Source organism: Argopecten irradians, chromosome 2 (assembly GCF_041381155.1).
Source record: "Argopecten irradians isolate NY chromosome 2, Ai_NY, whole genome shotgun sequence".
In the NCBI taxonomy this organism is placed as follows: domain Eukaryota; kingdom Metazoa; phylum Mollusca; class Bivalvia; order Pectinida; family Pectinidae; genus Argopecten; species Argopecten irradians.
Genome location: NC_091135.1, coordinates 10,091,952 through 10,107,628, shown reverse-complemented (window position 1 = coordinate 10,107,628; position 15,677 = coordinate 10,091,952). Strand labels below are relative to the sequence as shown.

General features: G+C 37.0%; 1 protein-coding gene across 1 annotated transcript; it reads right to left on the bottom strand.

The window, feature by feature from the left end:
• Positions 1 to 83: 83 nt before the first annotated feature.
• On the bottom strand, positions 84 to 6,748 carry LOC138314399 (UMP-CMP kinase 2, mitochondrial-like). The gene is made up of 5 exons (XM_069254710.1): positions 6,028 to 6,748; positions 5,529 to 5,661; positions 4,217 to 4,418; positions 3,476 to 3,703; positions 84 to 2,912 (listed from the first exon to the last, which is right to left on the bottom strand). Exons 1-5 carry the CDS (start codon positions 6,703 to 6,705, stop codon positions 2,753 to 2,755), a joined length of 1,401 nt encoding a protein of 466 aa, XP_069110811.1. The 5' UTR covers positions 6,706 to 6,748; the 3' UTR covers positions 84 to 2,752.
• Positions 6,749 to 15,677: the final 8,929 nt, after the last annotated feature.

Sequence of the window (15,677 nt, the reverse complement as noted above, 5' to 3'; positions counted from 1 at the left end):
ATGTCCCAGGATGGATACACTTAATGTCCCAATAAATAGGTGGTTTATATTTTATATGTTAGAGAGCAAGACCAACAAAATGACACAAAAATATCATTTAATATTTCCAAAAGTTTTATAATTTCTGATTGTATACATGCATGTACATATTTATTCAAACGGATAGAAAAATAAAAACTATCAAAATGTTAAATAATTGATTGAAATTATATTGTGTAGATCTAATGTTACAACTAATTCATATTCAAGATCTGTATAGTATACATATACTACATTGATAACATTTGTTTTGGTTATAGCTAACTATTACTGGGACTAGTAATTTGTAAATAGTAGGGCACTGAATTTAACTACACAATAAGCTTTAAAAAAATTTAAATATATTTAGTTAAAAGATATGATGTTTTGTTCATACATTAAATGACAAGCTTTTTAAATTATTAAGTTTTGTTCAAAACTTCTAATACCGACATACAGTGAACAATACTGAACATGCTTTTTTGCATGTTTTACAAAGCTGTTGGAGGGGGGGGGGGGGGCATTGAAATAATATTCAATAAATAGTCTTATTAAATATAAGAAGATTATATTTCCTGGTGCATGGAAAACATGAAATAAAACAAAAAAGATTTAAAATGCATAATTCAATGAAAATGCAGAAAATAATAATACTAGAATACAACAAAAAATGTTAACATATGCTTAAATGCAATTTACAAAAACAAAACAAGTGGCCAAAAGGGCCTTAATGGTCATCTGACAATCAATTAAAGTTTGACAAAATATTCTTTATATCTTGATAAATGCATATTTCACCTAAAAATAATGACATCTAGATCAACAATTTTAAACCCCAGTATTTCTTAATACCTCTAGCGTAAGCACGAATGCTACAGTGGATCTATATGCAAGGGGAGATAACTCAATTTGTTCACCAACGAGACCTTGAAGTGTCGCATGCGTATCAATCAATCTATATATCATCATTTTACAATTAACTAATGGATAAAATTATTTACAGGCTATTAATTGTGGCATTAAAACTATGTAAATGAAAGGAAATTTATTTTCTTTAACAACATGTTTGAATAAAGGTGATGTAAAGCTCAAAAAAGACACATCAAAACAATACTGTCGTCAAATCTTCAATATAGTAAAACTTCAAAAAGTTACTAAATGCACTTTAGAAAACTAGATAAAAGTAAAGTCTGTACTTCAGTGGTTTCACTTAGATGCTTTGTTTTACCTGGTGCATGTATGTCCTTTTAACAAAGACATGTCATGTTTTGATAGGGGAGGGTACCCAGCAAGGAGATAGGGGAGAGTACCCGACGAGGAGATAGGGGAGAGTACTCAACGAGGAGATAAGGGAGAGTACCCAACAAGGAGATAGGGGAGAGTACCCAACGAGGAGATAGGGAGAGTACTCAACGAGGAGATAGGGGAGAGTATCCAACGAGGAGATGGGGAGAGTACCCAACGAGGAGATAGGGGAGAGTACCCAACGAGGAGATAGGGGAGAGTACCCAACGAGGAGATAGGGGAGAGTACCCAACGAGGAGATAGGGGAGAGTACCCAACGAGGAGATAGGGGAGAGTACCCAACGAGATAGGGGAGAGTACCCAACGAGGAGAAAGGGGAGAGTACCCAACGAGGAGATAGGGGAGAGTACCCAACGAGGAGAAAGGGGGAGAGTACCCAACGAGGAAATAGGGGAGAGTACCCAACGAGGAGATAGGGGAGAGTACTCAACGAGGAGATAAGGGAGAGTACCCAACAAGGAGATAGGGGAGAGTACCCAAAGTGGAGATAGGGGAGAGCACCCAACGAGGAGATAGGGAGAGTACTCAACGAGGAGATAAGGGAGAGTACCCAACAAGGAGATAGGGGAGAGTACCCAACGAGGAGATAGGGGAGAGCACCCAACAAGGAGATAGGGAGAGTACCCAACGAGGAGATAGGGGAGAGTACCCAACGAGGAGACAGGGAGAGTACCCAACGAGGAGATAGGGGAGAGTACCCAACAAGGAGATAGGGGAGAGTACCCAACGAGGAGATAGGGGAGGGTACCCAACGAGGAGATAGGGGAGAGTACTCAACGAGGAGATAAGGGAGAGTACCCAACAAGGAGATAGGGGAGAGCACCCAACGAGGAGATAGGGAGAGTACTCAACGAGGAGATAAGGGAGAGTACCCAACAAGGAGATAGGGGAGAGTACCCAACGAGGAGATAGGGGAGAGCACCCAACAAGGAGATAGGGAGAGTACCCAACGAGGAGATAGGGGAGAGTACCCAAAGTGGAGATAGGGGAGAGCACCCAACGAGTTGATAGGGGAGAGTACACAATGAGCAAACTGCTATTCATGCATCCTGATCTTTTCACCTCCTTTCACCTAGCCGGCCGGGGTTCGATCCCCGGCACGGACGTGAAAAGGTTAGGTGTCACCTGCCCAATCACGTGGGTTTTCTCCGGGCACTCCGGTTTCCTCCCACACTAAGATCCCTCGTGCGCTTACATCTGGGCCATCAAGAGTAATTTGCATAAGTTTTATAGCTTGTTTCGTAATCAATGTAAAATAAATAAAGTTTATATTTATATTTTCATTCTGTCAGCTTTAACATATCAGAATGCCATACACTTAAACTACTAGGCCACGAATGACCAACAGGTGGAGTGATGTGGTAGAATGTCGGCTACCTTTACTTTTGTCACTACAATACATATCCCTAAAGTTCTTAGCACACATTTTTTAACCTTTGTTATTCTTTAACTGCATTGCACTATGAGGAATATGAACTCCACAGCTGGCTAGTTTCTCTACACTGCTTTTAACTACATCTTCAACAGTTCCACTGGCATCAACTTCTATCAGCCCTGGGTTCTCCATGCGGCGATAAGAATCACATAATCTATGCAGACAAAGAAGAAGATATTTTACCAGGTAATAAAAGAACAGGAATTACAGTTATACCTTGAAATTCCATAATAAACTGGTCTAGTTTTTGATTTAGGAGGGCCTAAATCTGTCTTCAGGGATTAATGTACTAAGACAATTTGAATGACCTCCATCTATTTATTCTTGGTGACCAAACAACCTGGCCATTGAAGATGTGATAAATTTATGTTAGGTAACTAACCCTAAACAGACATATTTATTTGTTTGGCCTAATATACATACAGTAGTCTTATTACTAATTAATTAATATAATCAGCATTCCTTTAGATATTCTGCATTTGCATATTACAGAGTTATTGGTCCATGCAGGTAGGTATTGATTGTGAAATCATGAGTTTACGTCATACTTTTCAGAGAAAACAATGTGAATTTCGCTCACAAAATAATGATGTCATAATAAAAACTTACCCGCAGGGGAAGTAACTCTGTAATATGAAAAGACGAAATTCCTACTTACCGTAACTAATTAATGTTCTAAAACCTACTAACTAAAATATTTGATATAACTTTTTATACCTTTGTCTGAACAGCTGGTCCTTATCCAGACTCTGTTCCTCGAATGTTTTCTCTATGCCACGCCCTTGAAGCCTTTGTTTCCTTATTTTCTCTCCCACTGTCAGGAACAGCACAGCGGTTGGTCGGAGTAGATCACCTGGCCATTGGTACACAGAGTGACCACACACAGGTAAATCACCTGTACTACTCTCGTTAGCGATCCCATAGGCTGCTGTGCTGTGCCAGTACCTGAACAGTTAAAATACAAAATTTTCTGATGAGTCAATTATTAAATGCAATTTATTTATCAGCAAATCATAAACATTTGTTAACTTTAAAGATAACATATCATTATCAAGACAGCTAAATGCTTGAATTTCAATCTACATGTACTATCTTCTTGAATTTGCTATTCTTTAGTTTATCATTCATAATTATGTCAGTACCTAGTAATTTACTTTCCTATAATATGATATACTCATTAATCTTGGTTAAAAGACATATACATGTACATATGTACTCATCAAATTCATCCATCTTTTAATTTGAATTTTTTCTTCTCTATCTCAACAACTTGTATACTTTTATTTTTAGCAGAAAACTAGCTTTTTATGAAATTCCATTTCGGATGAGAAAAGATAATCTTCATGTAAAACAATAATATCAGTTTACAGCAAAAATATGGTAGGTTCAAATTCATGAATCTGGCACATGTATAATATTTCTAAATTACTTCATACAACATTTATGTACATTACATACCTATCCATAACGACTGCTCGGTCTTTGCACTCTTTAGAAATTTCCATGGCAACAATGTAATTACCAATACTATAGTAAGCTCGACGGACTAACTCCGGAAGACGATCAAAAGCTTTACGCAGATGCTCAATAGGTGGTGGAGGTGTGTAAAATCGAACAGCCGACAGCCTGTCTTCCAGGATCTTGGTAAGAGTTGTCTTCCCTTATGGACAGTAAATGTTATGGATAGTCAAGATTTTTCTATATCAATTTTTTCATTTCAATGAAAATCTACAGGTAGAAAAAAATAACCTTTTTTTTTTAAAACTCAAAATGATACTGTCATTAATACTTCTGTTAAGTATAACAAGTATTTGATATATCAAAGTCTTTTTACCTGCATATACATTTTGTCTCAACCTAATTAAAATTAGACATAAAGGGCCACTACCTTTCCGAAACGGCTTTCAATTTTTAAAATGGGAATGAAAAACGAGATCGATAATTTTGTAGAGTCGCAAAAGTTATTAACTTGCCGATAATACTACACGTATCATCACCTTCTAAACAATTTGATTAAAATAAATAAAATGTTAATTTTCATAACGCGGGTCGTTTTATGTTTCCCGCCGTCGTCCTAAATGCCGCGCGGTAGTTGACTATCTCTGCGCCAGACGGCAAAACGGCGAAATGACTCTCCACTGTTATCATATATTACGCAGGAAATCTTGCATATGTTTGGTGTTGTTACCTCATCTTAGGCCATCGGTATATATTTTCTGATGTTATTTATGTTTTTTAAGAAACCTTTATGTTTTGCTTCGGAAAGGTAGTGGGCCTTTAAACTTGTAATTCCCCTTCGCTACGATTCTCTACGATATTCTCAAATACAAGATTTTAACAAACTCCCTGTTCAGGCTCACCTCAAATGACCCCTGGCCTAGAATCGGAACATCTGGGGACGTACAAGTAGGTGTTTATACTTCCGAGAGATTCAATCCCACTAACAAGCTGATTGGCTAATCATAGGGGTGACCACGAACGGAGAACTATTAGATCTTGCATTGGAGTGTATCACAGAGCATTGTAATGGATTGGAATTAGTCAAATATTAATTAGAAGACACTTTGTTTCCATAAAGTCTGTGATCTTTGTTTATTCATCTATACATTATCTTTGTTGATAGCTGATATTGCATTGAATTTTTATAGAAATCAGTACCTGTACACAATGTGTCATCAGAAAGTATAAATAAAATCCAATGATTTGGCAAAGACAAAGTTGGAATAATGTATTTCTCTGCCTCACAGATGATATCCAGTATATAAAATACCTGTAGCATCCATGCCCTCCACTACAACAAAAGGATGTTCCATGTTATCTTCTAGCTGCTGGACATCCAGATCCTGTGGTATCAAACGGTCAGCAATGGTCAGCAGCTGGGCTACTTCTGGTACATCTGACGTCTGTAACCGATAATGTCTGATTTGTGTTACAGTATTGTACATGTTTGATAATACATATATATTTAAATGAAAGGTGCATACAATTATGTAATTAATTGTAATTAAATTAATTTCAAAGTTTTTTTTTTATATAGTCAGCAAACCAAGATCTTTACAAAATAGTTTAAATACTTTGTGGAGGCAAAATACAGTTTAGACGATATTCCTAATAGTATCTGAAGTTTGAATGATCTTTTAATATGCCTTTTATTTGTTTTTAAGGGTTATCCTTTTTTTATTTGTATTTTTTTTATCAATATCAACAGATGCTTGACAATTGCGAGTAGTCATGTACATGTAAAAATAATAATTATATTGTTTGAATACCTGTTGTAGAATCATTTTGGTTCTTGAATAATCATGGAAAACAGATGTGAACTCTGGGACAGAAAACATTGCTGACTGTGTTAGACTTTTAGATAAACAGTAATCGGCTTCCTCAACAATATCATCATTTGCCACATCGTATTGAATTCTTTTGAATTTTCCTTTAGTCTTATTGACGAATTTGAAGTAATTTGTGATTCCATGTCTATTAAAGACAGTTTTCATTCTTGTAATGATATCCTTTCCATCTTCTTCCTTGAAATACACACACACTCCTCGTTCAACAATAGCGGATCTTTTTGAATAACAAAGAGAAAACCCGCCTTCAAAATCGGGAAGATCTCTAATAATTTTCTGGGATTTGATTCCAGTCTGAATGTATTTTGTCAACATTCCTTCTTCAGAAACTTGAGGATGAATGACTAGAAGTGAATAACTATCACGATCTCCGTTCACTATGTCGCTGGCTTCACCAATGTCACTTGCGATTGCAACATTTTCGCTCTTCAATTTCGACAGGTAAGCTGGTTTATCCGGAAATGAAATGTGCGTAACTTCATTTTCAGCTGAAGTTGACATCTTCCCAAGAGTAAACCAAACGTTTTGTGTTAGTGATCTTATACCTTTACCAGCCGTTGGCGCTCGTTTAAATATAGATACACACAAGGCGCCAAACATGCTCTACTTTCATATTTGCCTACTTTCACTTTAAACCGAGGCTATAGTTCATTGTAAACATAGTATGTAAAGCGGATAGATATCCGGATTCTCAGACTTTGTCTTTTTGATATACAGTAATAAATTTGTTATATAGATATAAATATATAAAACATATTTCACTTTAATAAACAACATATTATTTACAAAACACATTTTAAATGATGTAAAATATACCGATATAATCAGTCGCCGCGAGGAGTTATCACTCTTCACACGCCAAAAGGAGGGGTACGCTCCGATTTCGCTCAAACTTCGCGGTTTGTATAGGTAATAGACATGTGTATTACTACTTTCTGTGTTTTTATCCTTTCTGCTTCTTTAAAGAAAAATAAAGGGTCGAAAATGGTGTTTTCGAGTAATTCTCTGGGTTTTACCAATTGTGTCCACCATATTAAATCATATACATGTATATAATAAAATTGGTGCATTAATAAGAGTCATACTAAAGACCTGAATGGACCTGAACGGGACCTGAAGGAGGACCTGAACGGGGTTTTAGAGTATTAAATGCATATTTATATGCAATATCTCTTTATTATATGCTAGAATATATATTAATACACATCTTGATGTCTTTTTTTGTGAAAAAAATTTTTTTGAAGACTTAATTATAAAGCTCGACAAAAAGGTCGCTTACCGTACCGATAATATGGCGGACCTGAACGGGACCTGAAGGAGGACCTGAACGGGGTTTTAGAGGTTTTAATTCGTGTATGGAAGCAATATATCTTTGTTTTATCCAATATTATTCACTAATAAACTATATTAATGCTATTTATGAGTAAAAAAAAACCTCTTAATTTCAAAGCTTGTAGAAAAGAGTCGCTTACTGTATAGTTAATGCCGATATGGTGGACCTGAAGACAACATGAACTGAATGGACATGAGTGAAGTTTTCAGTAATTTCTCATTTTTTTTAGTAAAAAACTGAATTAATTTATGTATATACACATACATGTATACAGATATATCAATGTAAAGGTGATTGACTCTTGTCATTAATAATCTAAACATTACAAAAAAAGCTTAACAACTAAATATGCACTTGGATAATGAAATCTTTTTTAACATTAAATCAAATAATATATTTAAAAAAAACTTGATGTATTTTCATTAGTAACTCAACCTCAAATGATACAAAAAATGATTATCTTCTCATAAGTGTTCCAAAGGGAACATAATTTACAATATACATAATATAAACTGTCTCTGTTCCAAATTGCGAAAGAAAAAAAAAGATTATCGTCTGTAGATATCTCTTAGGTAGATCAGAACTATGTAGGGAAGGTCTACAGACCGAAACAGAACTATTGTATTTGATTTTCAAATGAAATTTTAATTGAAGTTTGAAACCTACATGCGATTGGCGATGACCAAAATCCACTAAAAAGTAGACCCAGAAGAAAGTGGTATCAAACCTGGAATATTCTCAAACCTATATATTTTCTGTCTTGAAAGTATACGTGCAATGTAAGTGCATTTATATGTGTCAATGGTCAAGGTAACCTATAGATCTATTTAGCCCTCAGCCAGTCAGAGATAGAGCTGAGGTTCCGAGATAAAATTTATTGAATTAATTTGATAGTGTAATAGTGAGGGTTTTCCCCACAAGAGACCCGGAGGGGCGATCCGACTGTAGCTCCCGTTATATGTATAAGTCCCAAATCGTGATCGTATAGTATTTTTAGTATACAACAGAGTCCACAGTCGTCACAAATCCTCTCCGGATCCCGTTTCCTCCACAGGTTACAGGCCTGTATCTCAACAGGTTCGATCTCTAGGATGTAGCGGAAGCACTGACACTAATCCAATAAATCAACTAGTTAAATACAGGTACAAATAACTATTTATTATATAAAAGACAAGTAATACAGAATTGATAAATAATATATTTACAATAGTGCCTGATGTAGACAACTTACAGTAAGAGAAACAAGTATACAGTCGTCGTATATGTAGTGAAACCCTAATACAACAAGACCACGTGTTCCCACACACAGTACAACAACACCTAACGGGAGACAACCGACCTACCAAATGTTCCAAACTCTAAGAGACATAACTAACTGTGTAAATAGGTTTTCTATGGATGTCTAAGCCCTAAGCCCCTGACGATCCCCTACTACACTGTGCGAACTAGGTTTTCTATGGATGTCTAAGCCCTAAGCCCCTGACAATCCCCTAGAACGACACAAACCATTGTTAGCCATGTAGCTCTAAGTAAAAACCCAAATGGTAGTTCAGAGACCCCGCAAGTGTTGCACTGTTGACAGTGCACGGCGTGGTTCTGTCCCTAACCCATTCTCCCTAGTCAAGACCAAAGCTTCCTTAGAAGCAGCCCCTTTTATAACGACACATCAACCCAGTACCCCAAAGTGACCACTGATTGGTCAAAGTCCGGACAGAGCACCATATTTAGGTTAAACCGTTGCTACAACAACCCACCTACACACTAAATATAACTTCCGCTTAAATACAGACAAGGCTTAACTGACTGATAAACACCTCCCACGTGTACTCCGGCCAGCAGTCAGCTGTCAGCATCAGGGTGATCATGAGGACAACTAGGTTGATGAATGTGACTGCTAAACAGCAAACACACCATAGATAAGACCTGTTCTCATGGTTTTCCCCTGAATTTGGGTCAAAGATACATAAACAGATCACTGAAGTGAAGACTTAAAAGAGTGCAATAACAAATATACATACTGTACAAATAAATGCAACAATGATAGAAACCCGTTCTATCACACTCCTCCCCCCTAAGATCAAAGTACAATTTGACAACAAATTTGCTTTGTCTAAAATAACCTTAAATGCCACATGACCCCCTATAGGTAATGTGCATCCCTGCATCGTACATCTAGTCTGACTTAGGATTCGCCAAGATATTTGGTCAACTCTTATAATTACACCCCTGTAATCTTAGACCTGAGTAACGACTATTCCACAGGAAACATATGCCCGAAGATATAGCACTACTATACCAATTGGTTCAAAATTAGGATGGTGTCAACTACAAACAACCCAAAGTAACAACAACACAACCTAAACAGAATCATTCTATAACCATGATAGACGTAAGCTCAATTAAAGATAACTAGCTATATAACCTTTAGTATTATTATCCAATAATGACTGAGTATATTACATGTGCATAGTCTTCCAACATCAGTATCCACAAATGCATAATAGAGCAGGCAGTACTGACCTCTATCATGTACCCAATGTATGTAAACAACAATGTACATGTATATAATCACTATAAACTTAAACTGTATAAGAAACATGAACAACCAACTAAGCTCGAAAATATCAACAAAATCCAGAGCTATGTCAAGTTTGGCTCTCCCATGACCCTAAATTTAACCAAAGTTCTTAAAAACCTACCAGTAGTATCAATACTTGATTTACTAAACAAGTATCAAAACTTGGTTTACTAAACAAACACCTGCAAAATAAGTGATATAAAATTTATAGCTGAAAATTATGCCACTGTAAGATCCAATAGAAATAGATGTACAAAATCACATTATCACTTTAAGTTTCGCAATGTTTTTTCTGTTTCGAAGTTAATCTATTATCCAAAAAGAATAAATACAGTCAAAGTTCACTTTTAGTACAGTTCAATAACACTGGATATTGTTAATTTCACATGTGGTCCAACATCAACTCGGCTTTTGGTTCCTCTTCTCCCTCACGGAGGTACGTAACGTCCCCGTGTTGTCTGTACAGCTGACATCGTTTGATGATTTCCATAACGTCTGTTGAAATATGTGCGTTTCACAGAATACACGTGCAGGTCCATTGTGTCTAGACATTGAAGTATGTGGTGAGGTCACTTCAGGACAAATGAGTGTTCATCCTCACAGGAGGGAACTCCAGCACTGGTCAGTTAGATCCAGTCAGGTAATCCGATATCCGTGGTACCGATACACCAGTTCCTCTAGATCTGACCCTGGCCGATCAGATAAACAGCACTCCCCCTTAGGTGGTCTGACCCCCTTTCTATAGACCCCCTTCCAAGAGATACTATGGGAGTTCAGTTATAATATAATTGATTCACCCCACTAGCCTAACACTAGTTTGGATTATACGCACACAATTAATTAATCTAATTAAGACAAAGTTAAATTCAATACTGGCAACTGTTTGCAGTCGCTCTGATTGTTACACTTGTAGGTACCCCCTTCCCGCATGACATTGTTTACAGCATAACTATTTACAATTTAGTTATCTCGTTCCCTAAACATGTACAATTTCCGAGACAACCTACAAGTATACACCCTAGTTACGGAGGATACCAAACCTTTGGTTTACTTGTTCTAACTACTTTAGCAGTCTGACAATAGCCATCCTTTTCTAGTATCATCAATAGTCTTGAACAGACTGGTTTGTGTTTACTAGCAGTATCTTCAGGACAAATGGGACTTAAGTTAGTTGACCTAATCATTCCAAGTAAAGCTAACAAAATGAACCCTATAGCTACCATGGCAACCATAACCTTTACCAAGGTAACACCTTTGTGTGCTAGACTAGCTTCATTTTCATCCTTGTTTAATACTTGGGCATCCCTAGAGTCTTCTACTAACTCATTGTCCCGTTTATCAGTAGCAATGTTCTCAGTATTGCCGACCTGAAGTTCAAACGTTATTTCGTCATCTACCATAGTAGATTGTTGACCTACTACCCTTGTAGTTACAGGCTCAGTTTTATTTTCTCTCTCGTTAGAATCAACCTGCTGTTCTATACTCATAACAGAGAGAATTAGTTTATTACACTCAAAATTTTGTCTGATTAGCTGTACATCCCCCTTATTTGTCTCTAAAATGGCATTTTCTAATTGAATGGAACTACAATGTGCTGACAAGAAATCCATTCCCAGTATCCCAGACAAATTCTTAACTTTTGAAACTACAAAGTTCTGTATGAACACAGATTGTCCAATTTTAAACACTAAAGGAATACACCCCTTTACTTCGAGTTGGTTCCCGTCGGCTGTGGTGAGATTTGTATCAAATCTCTGTAGCGACTCTACATCTAGCCTCAACTTTATAAACTCGTCAAAGGATAGAATAGAAACCGGGGACCCAGTATCTATCAGCATTTCACATGTTACCTGTTGTACTTGCACCTCTGCATACAGACAACCTATGCCCGAACGTACATTTTGTAACCCTAATGGAACCTGGCCCGATACTTTTCCCTCCCTTTCTAGTTTCCTTTCAGTTTTCTCCCAAATCCCCAACTCTGACTTAGAAATACCTATAGTATTTAATGTATTTGGACAGGCTGACGTCTCGGCCCTTATCCCAGCCCTAGTTAGTTTTTCTAACTGGCTAATTCTATCTTCTAGTTTCTGTAGGTTTTGTAACCTTTTACATTCTCGGACATAATGTCCTTCCTCTTTGCAAAATAAACAGGTACCTTTTTGTACTTTATTGTCCCCATACTTCTTAACGTGGGTTTTTAACATCTTATCCTTACCCTTCATACTGGACATTTTCTTATCTAGTAAGTTACTTATTTGGTTAATTGTAAGAACTTGTTCTACAGTACTATTTGTTTGTATAGAACATACCGATTCAGACTCTATAGGTTTCTTGGTGGAATTACATGTTACAGCCTCATATTCGACTGCAGAGGAAATAGCCTCATCCAAAGTGCTAGGATGGCTGAAAATTACTTTCTTTCGAATTTCAAAGTTATGTAGGCCGTTAACGAACTGGTCTACCACCTGACATTCCAGGTAATGGTACGGGATTTCAGGGTAGGCTAGGAGGGCAGTTCTCCTTAAATCATACCCGAAATCAGACGCAGTTTCGTCCTTCCCCTGTTTACGCTCCCTAAAAGTAAATCTATGAGCCACACTCCTTTCTTTAGGATTGAACCTTTGGGTGAGATATTGTTTTATCGACTGATAATCTGACAACTGTCCAACAGTAAGGTTACTCAATAATTTCTGGGCTGTTCCCTTTAAACTTATACTTAACTGTTGGGCCTTTTCTATGTCTGTCCACCCGTTCCAGGCAGCTACCTGTTCAAAATGAACGATGTAATCCTGCCAATCACAGCTTTGACCATCGAATGTGTCAGGGTGTCTCTCTTTTCTTCTAACCCTTCTAGGAGGTACAAGAGGTACATATGAACTGGTTTCCAGTCCCGATACCTCATTATTACTATCCTCATCATGCAAGAAACCCTTCTCCATGATAACAATAGTTCCCTAAACAATATGCCACCCAAAAATATCCAAATAATACTAAAAACAGCGTACATATAACCTGAAAACTCAGTAGACTGTCTATCACTAGAGGTCTTGAATATTCTAGAGATAAAGCACCTACAACGTCACAAACAAAGTTTAAATCATACTATATAAACGCTTGGTAAATAAATGTTACAAAAACAACTAAGTTATATTGTTATCACAAGTTTTGAGAAATTGGATAATGTAATCAGTACTTACACAACTACATCCTGGTCACACGCACCATTCTGTAATAGGGAGGGTTTTCCACACAAGACCCGGAGGGGCGATCCGACTGTAGCTCCCGTTATATGTATAAGTCCCAAATCGTGATCGTATAGTATTTTTAGTATACAACAGAGTCCACAGTCGTCACAAATCCTCTCCGGATCCCGTTTCCTCCACAGGTTACAGGCCTGTATCTCAACAGGTTCGATCTCTAGGATGTAGCGGAAGCACTGACACTAATCCAATAAATCAACTAGTTAAATACAGGTACAAATAACTATTTATTATATAAAAGACAAGTAATACAGAATTGATAAATAATATATTTACAATAGTGCCTGATGTAGACAACTTACAGTAAGAGAAACAAGTATACAGTCGTCGTATATGTAGTGAAACCCTAATACAACAAGACCACGTGTTCCCACACACAGTACAACAACACCTAACGGGAGACAACCGACCTACCAAATGTTCCCAACTCTAAGAGACATAACTAACTGTGTAAATAGGTTTTCTATGGATGTCTAAGCCCTAAGCCCCTGACGATCCCCTACTACACTGTGCGAACTAGGTTTTCTATGGGTGTCTAAGCCCTAAGCCCCTGACAATCCCCTAGAACGACACAAACCATTGTTAGCCATGTAGCTCTAAGTAAAAACCCAAATGGTAGTTCAGAGACCCCGCAAGTGTTGCACTGTTGACAGTGCACGGCGTGGTTCTGTCCCTAACCCATTCTCCCTAGTCAAGACCAAAGCTTCCTTAGAAGCAGCCCCTTTTATAACGACACATCAACCCAGTACCCCAAAGTGACCACTGATTGGTCAAAGTCCGGACAGAGCACCATATTTAGGTTAAACCGTTGCTACAACAACCCACCTACACACTAAATATAACTTCCGCTTAAATACAGACAAGGCTTAACTGACTGATAAACACCTCCCACGTGTACTCCGGCCAGCAGTCAGCTGTCAGCATCAGGGTGATCATGAGGACAACTAGGTTGATGAATGTGACTGCTAAACAGCAAACACACCATAGATAAGACCTGTTCTCATGGTTTTCCCCTGAATTTGGGTCAAAGATACATAAACAGATCACTGAAGTGAAGACTTAAAAGAGTGCAATAACAAATATACATACTGTACAAATAAATGCAACAATGATAGAAACCCGTTCTATCACAATAGCAAGTCTCACCTTCTGTTCCTGTTCCGTTTATCATGAGTAACATGCATTCATACACACACCATACATGTGTATGATTATATTTTGGATGTCACTCACGTGTATGAAACATACAGGGTAATGTTTCTGATGCATGAACACAAGCATTTTACAATACATAGTTTATACAACAATATCAAATTCATATCATATATAAGGGGTTTTTTTTAAAGAAAAATTGCCTAATACATATTAGGCAAAACTATAAAATATATAAAAAGCCTAATGATATAGGCAGGTTTAGCGGACTAATCTTATATCAGTCATTAGTATAGCATTTGCATATAACCAGCAGTCAAGTTTGCATTGGTGTTAAATTCCTGAGATTTGTTCTCATATCATTAATATCATTAATTACAAAGAAAGGAAAACAGAAAGTTGTTATATAGTTCAATTTTATATCGTAACATGTTAACAACCAGTGTTTTTCCTTTTAAGATGTGCTAGTGGAAAAGTCAAGTACCCGAAGAAAATCCACCGAAATACGTGTCTTTTAATTAAATGGCAAAGTTAAACTGTCCACGTGGGTTTCTTACTCGCAATTAACCCAAAGGCGAATATCTAGAAAGAAATAATTAGATCTCTGGACAACCAAAGGCCATCCCATAGCAACTTAGATAAATATTTTGATTGTCCTGATACATGTGCCAATGCATAGCCTAAGGACAATGCTATGTTGAAAAATGGACAATACAAAGTATACCCCATGGTTGGTAGTAGATTCTTATCGTCTCCCATGTATACTCTAATTACTGTACACATGTTAACGTACTGGCTTAAGGGACATATCTTTAGCTTCATATTTATGAATTTCCTGATTACATGTTCATGTATATGTGCGTATTTCAAGTATTACGATACATTTAGCACATCTTAAATGCCTATTAATGTGGTACAATGAAACTTTCTTAAATACATGTATGTGTATGGGGATTTTAATTAGTTTGTTTTGTGTTTCTTAAATTATAGTTATTACACGTAGTAATTCGTATCTCAGGAAATTGAGAAATATACTGGGCTGTTCTGTTGCAGTCATTCTTATAAGAAAGTCATGTACCATGTCGGTTTTGTCGAGTGCTAATCAAAACGACTCAATCAGTATAGTTAATACATACACTGTACAGTGCATGTTTAATCATAGGATGCTACATTCTGTTATCTGCTGGGGGTGAGCATATGATGAACTCAGCAAAAAGTCTATCGCAAGTCCTAAATCTACTCAAGG

Bases quoted from the DNA above. Each gene is read 5' to 3' on its own strand.
- LOC138314399 (XM_069254710.1), bottom strand. From the start codon at position 6,705: ATGTTTGGCGCCTTGTGTGTATCTATATTTAAACGAGCGCCAACGGCT. The intron at 4,419-5,528 runs GTATTTTATATA...ACTGTCCATAAG, and splicing joins GGAGGGCATGGATGCTACAG to GGAAGACAACTCTTACCAAG. The intron at 3,704-4,216 runs GTATGTAATGTA...TTAACTGTTCAG, and splicing joins CGAGCAGTCGTTATGGATAG to GTACTGGCACAGCACAGCAG.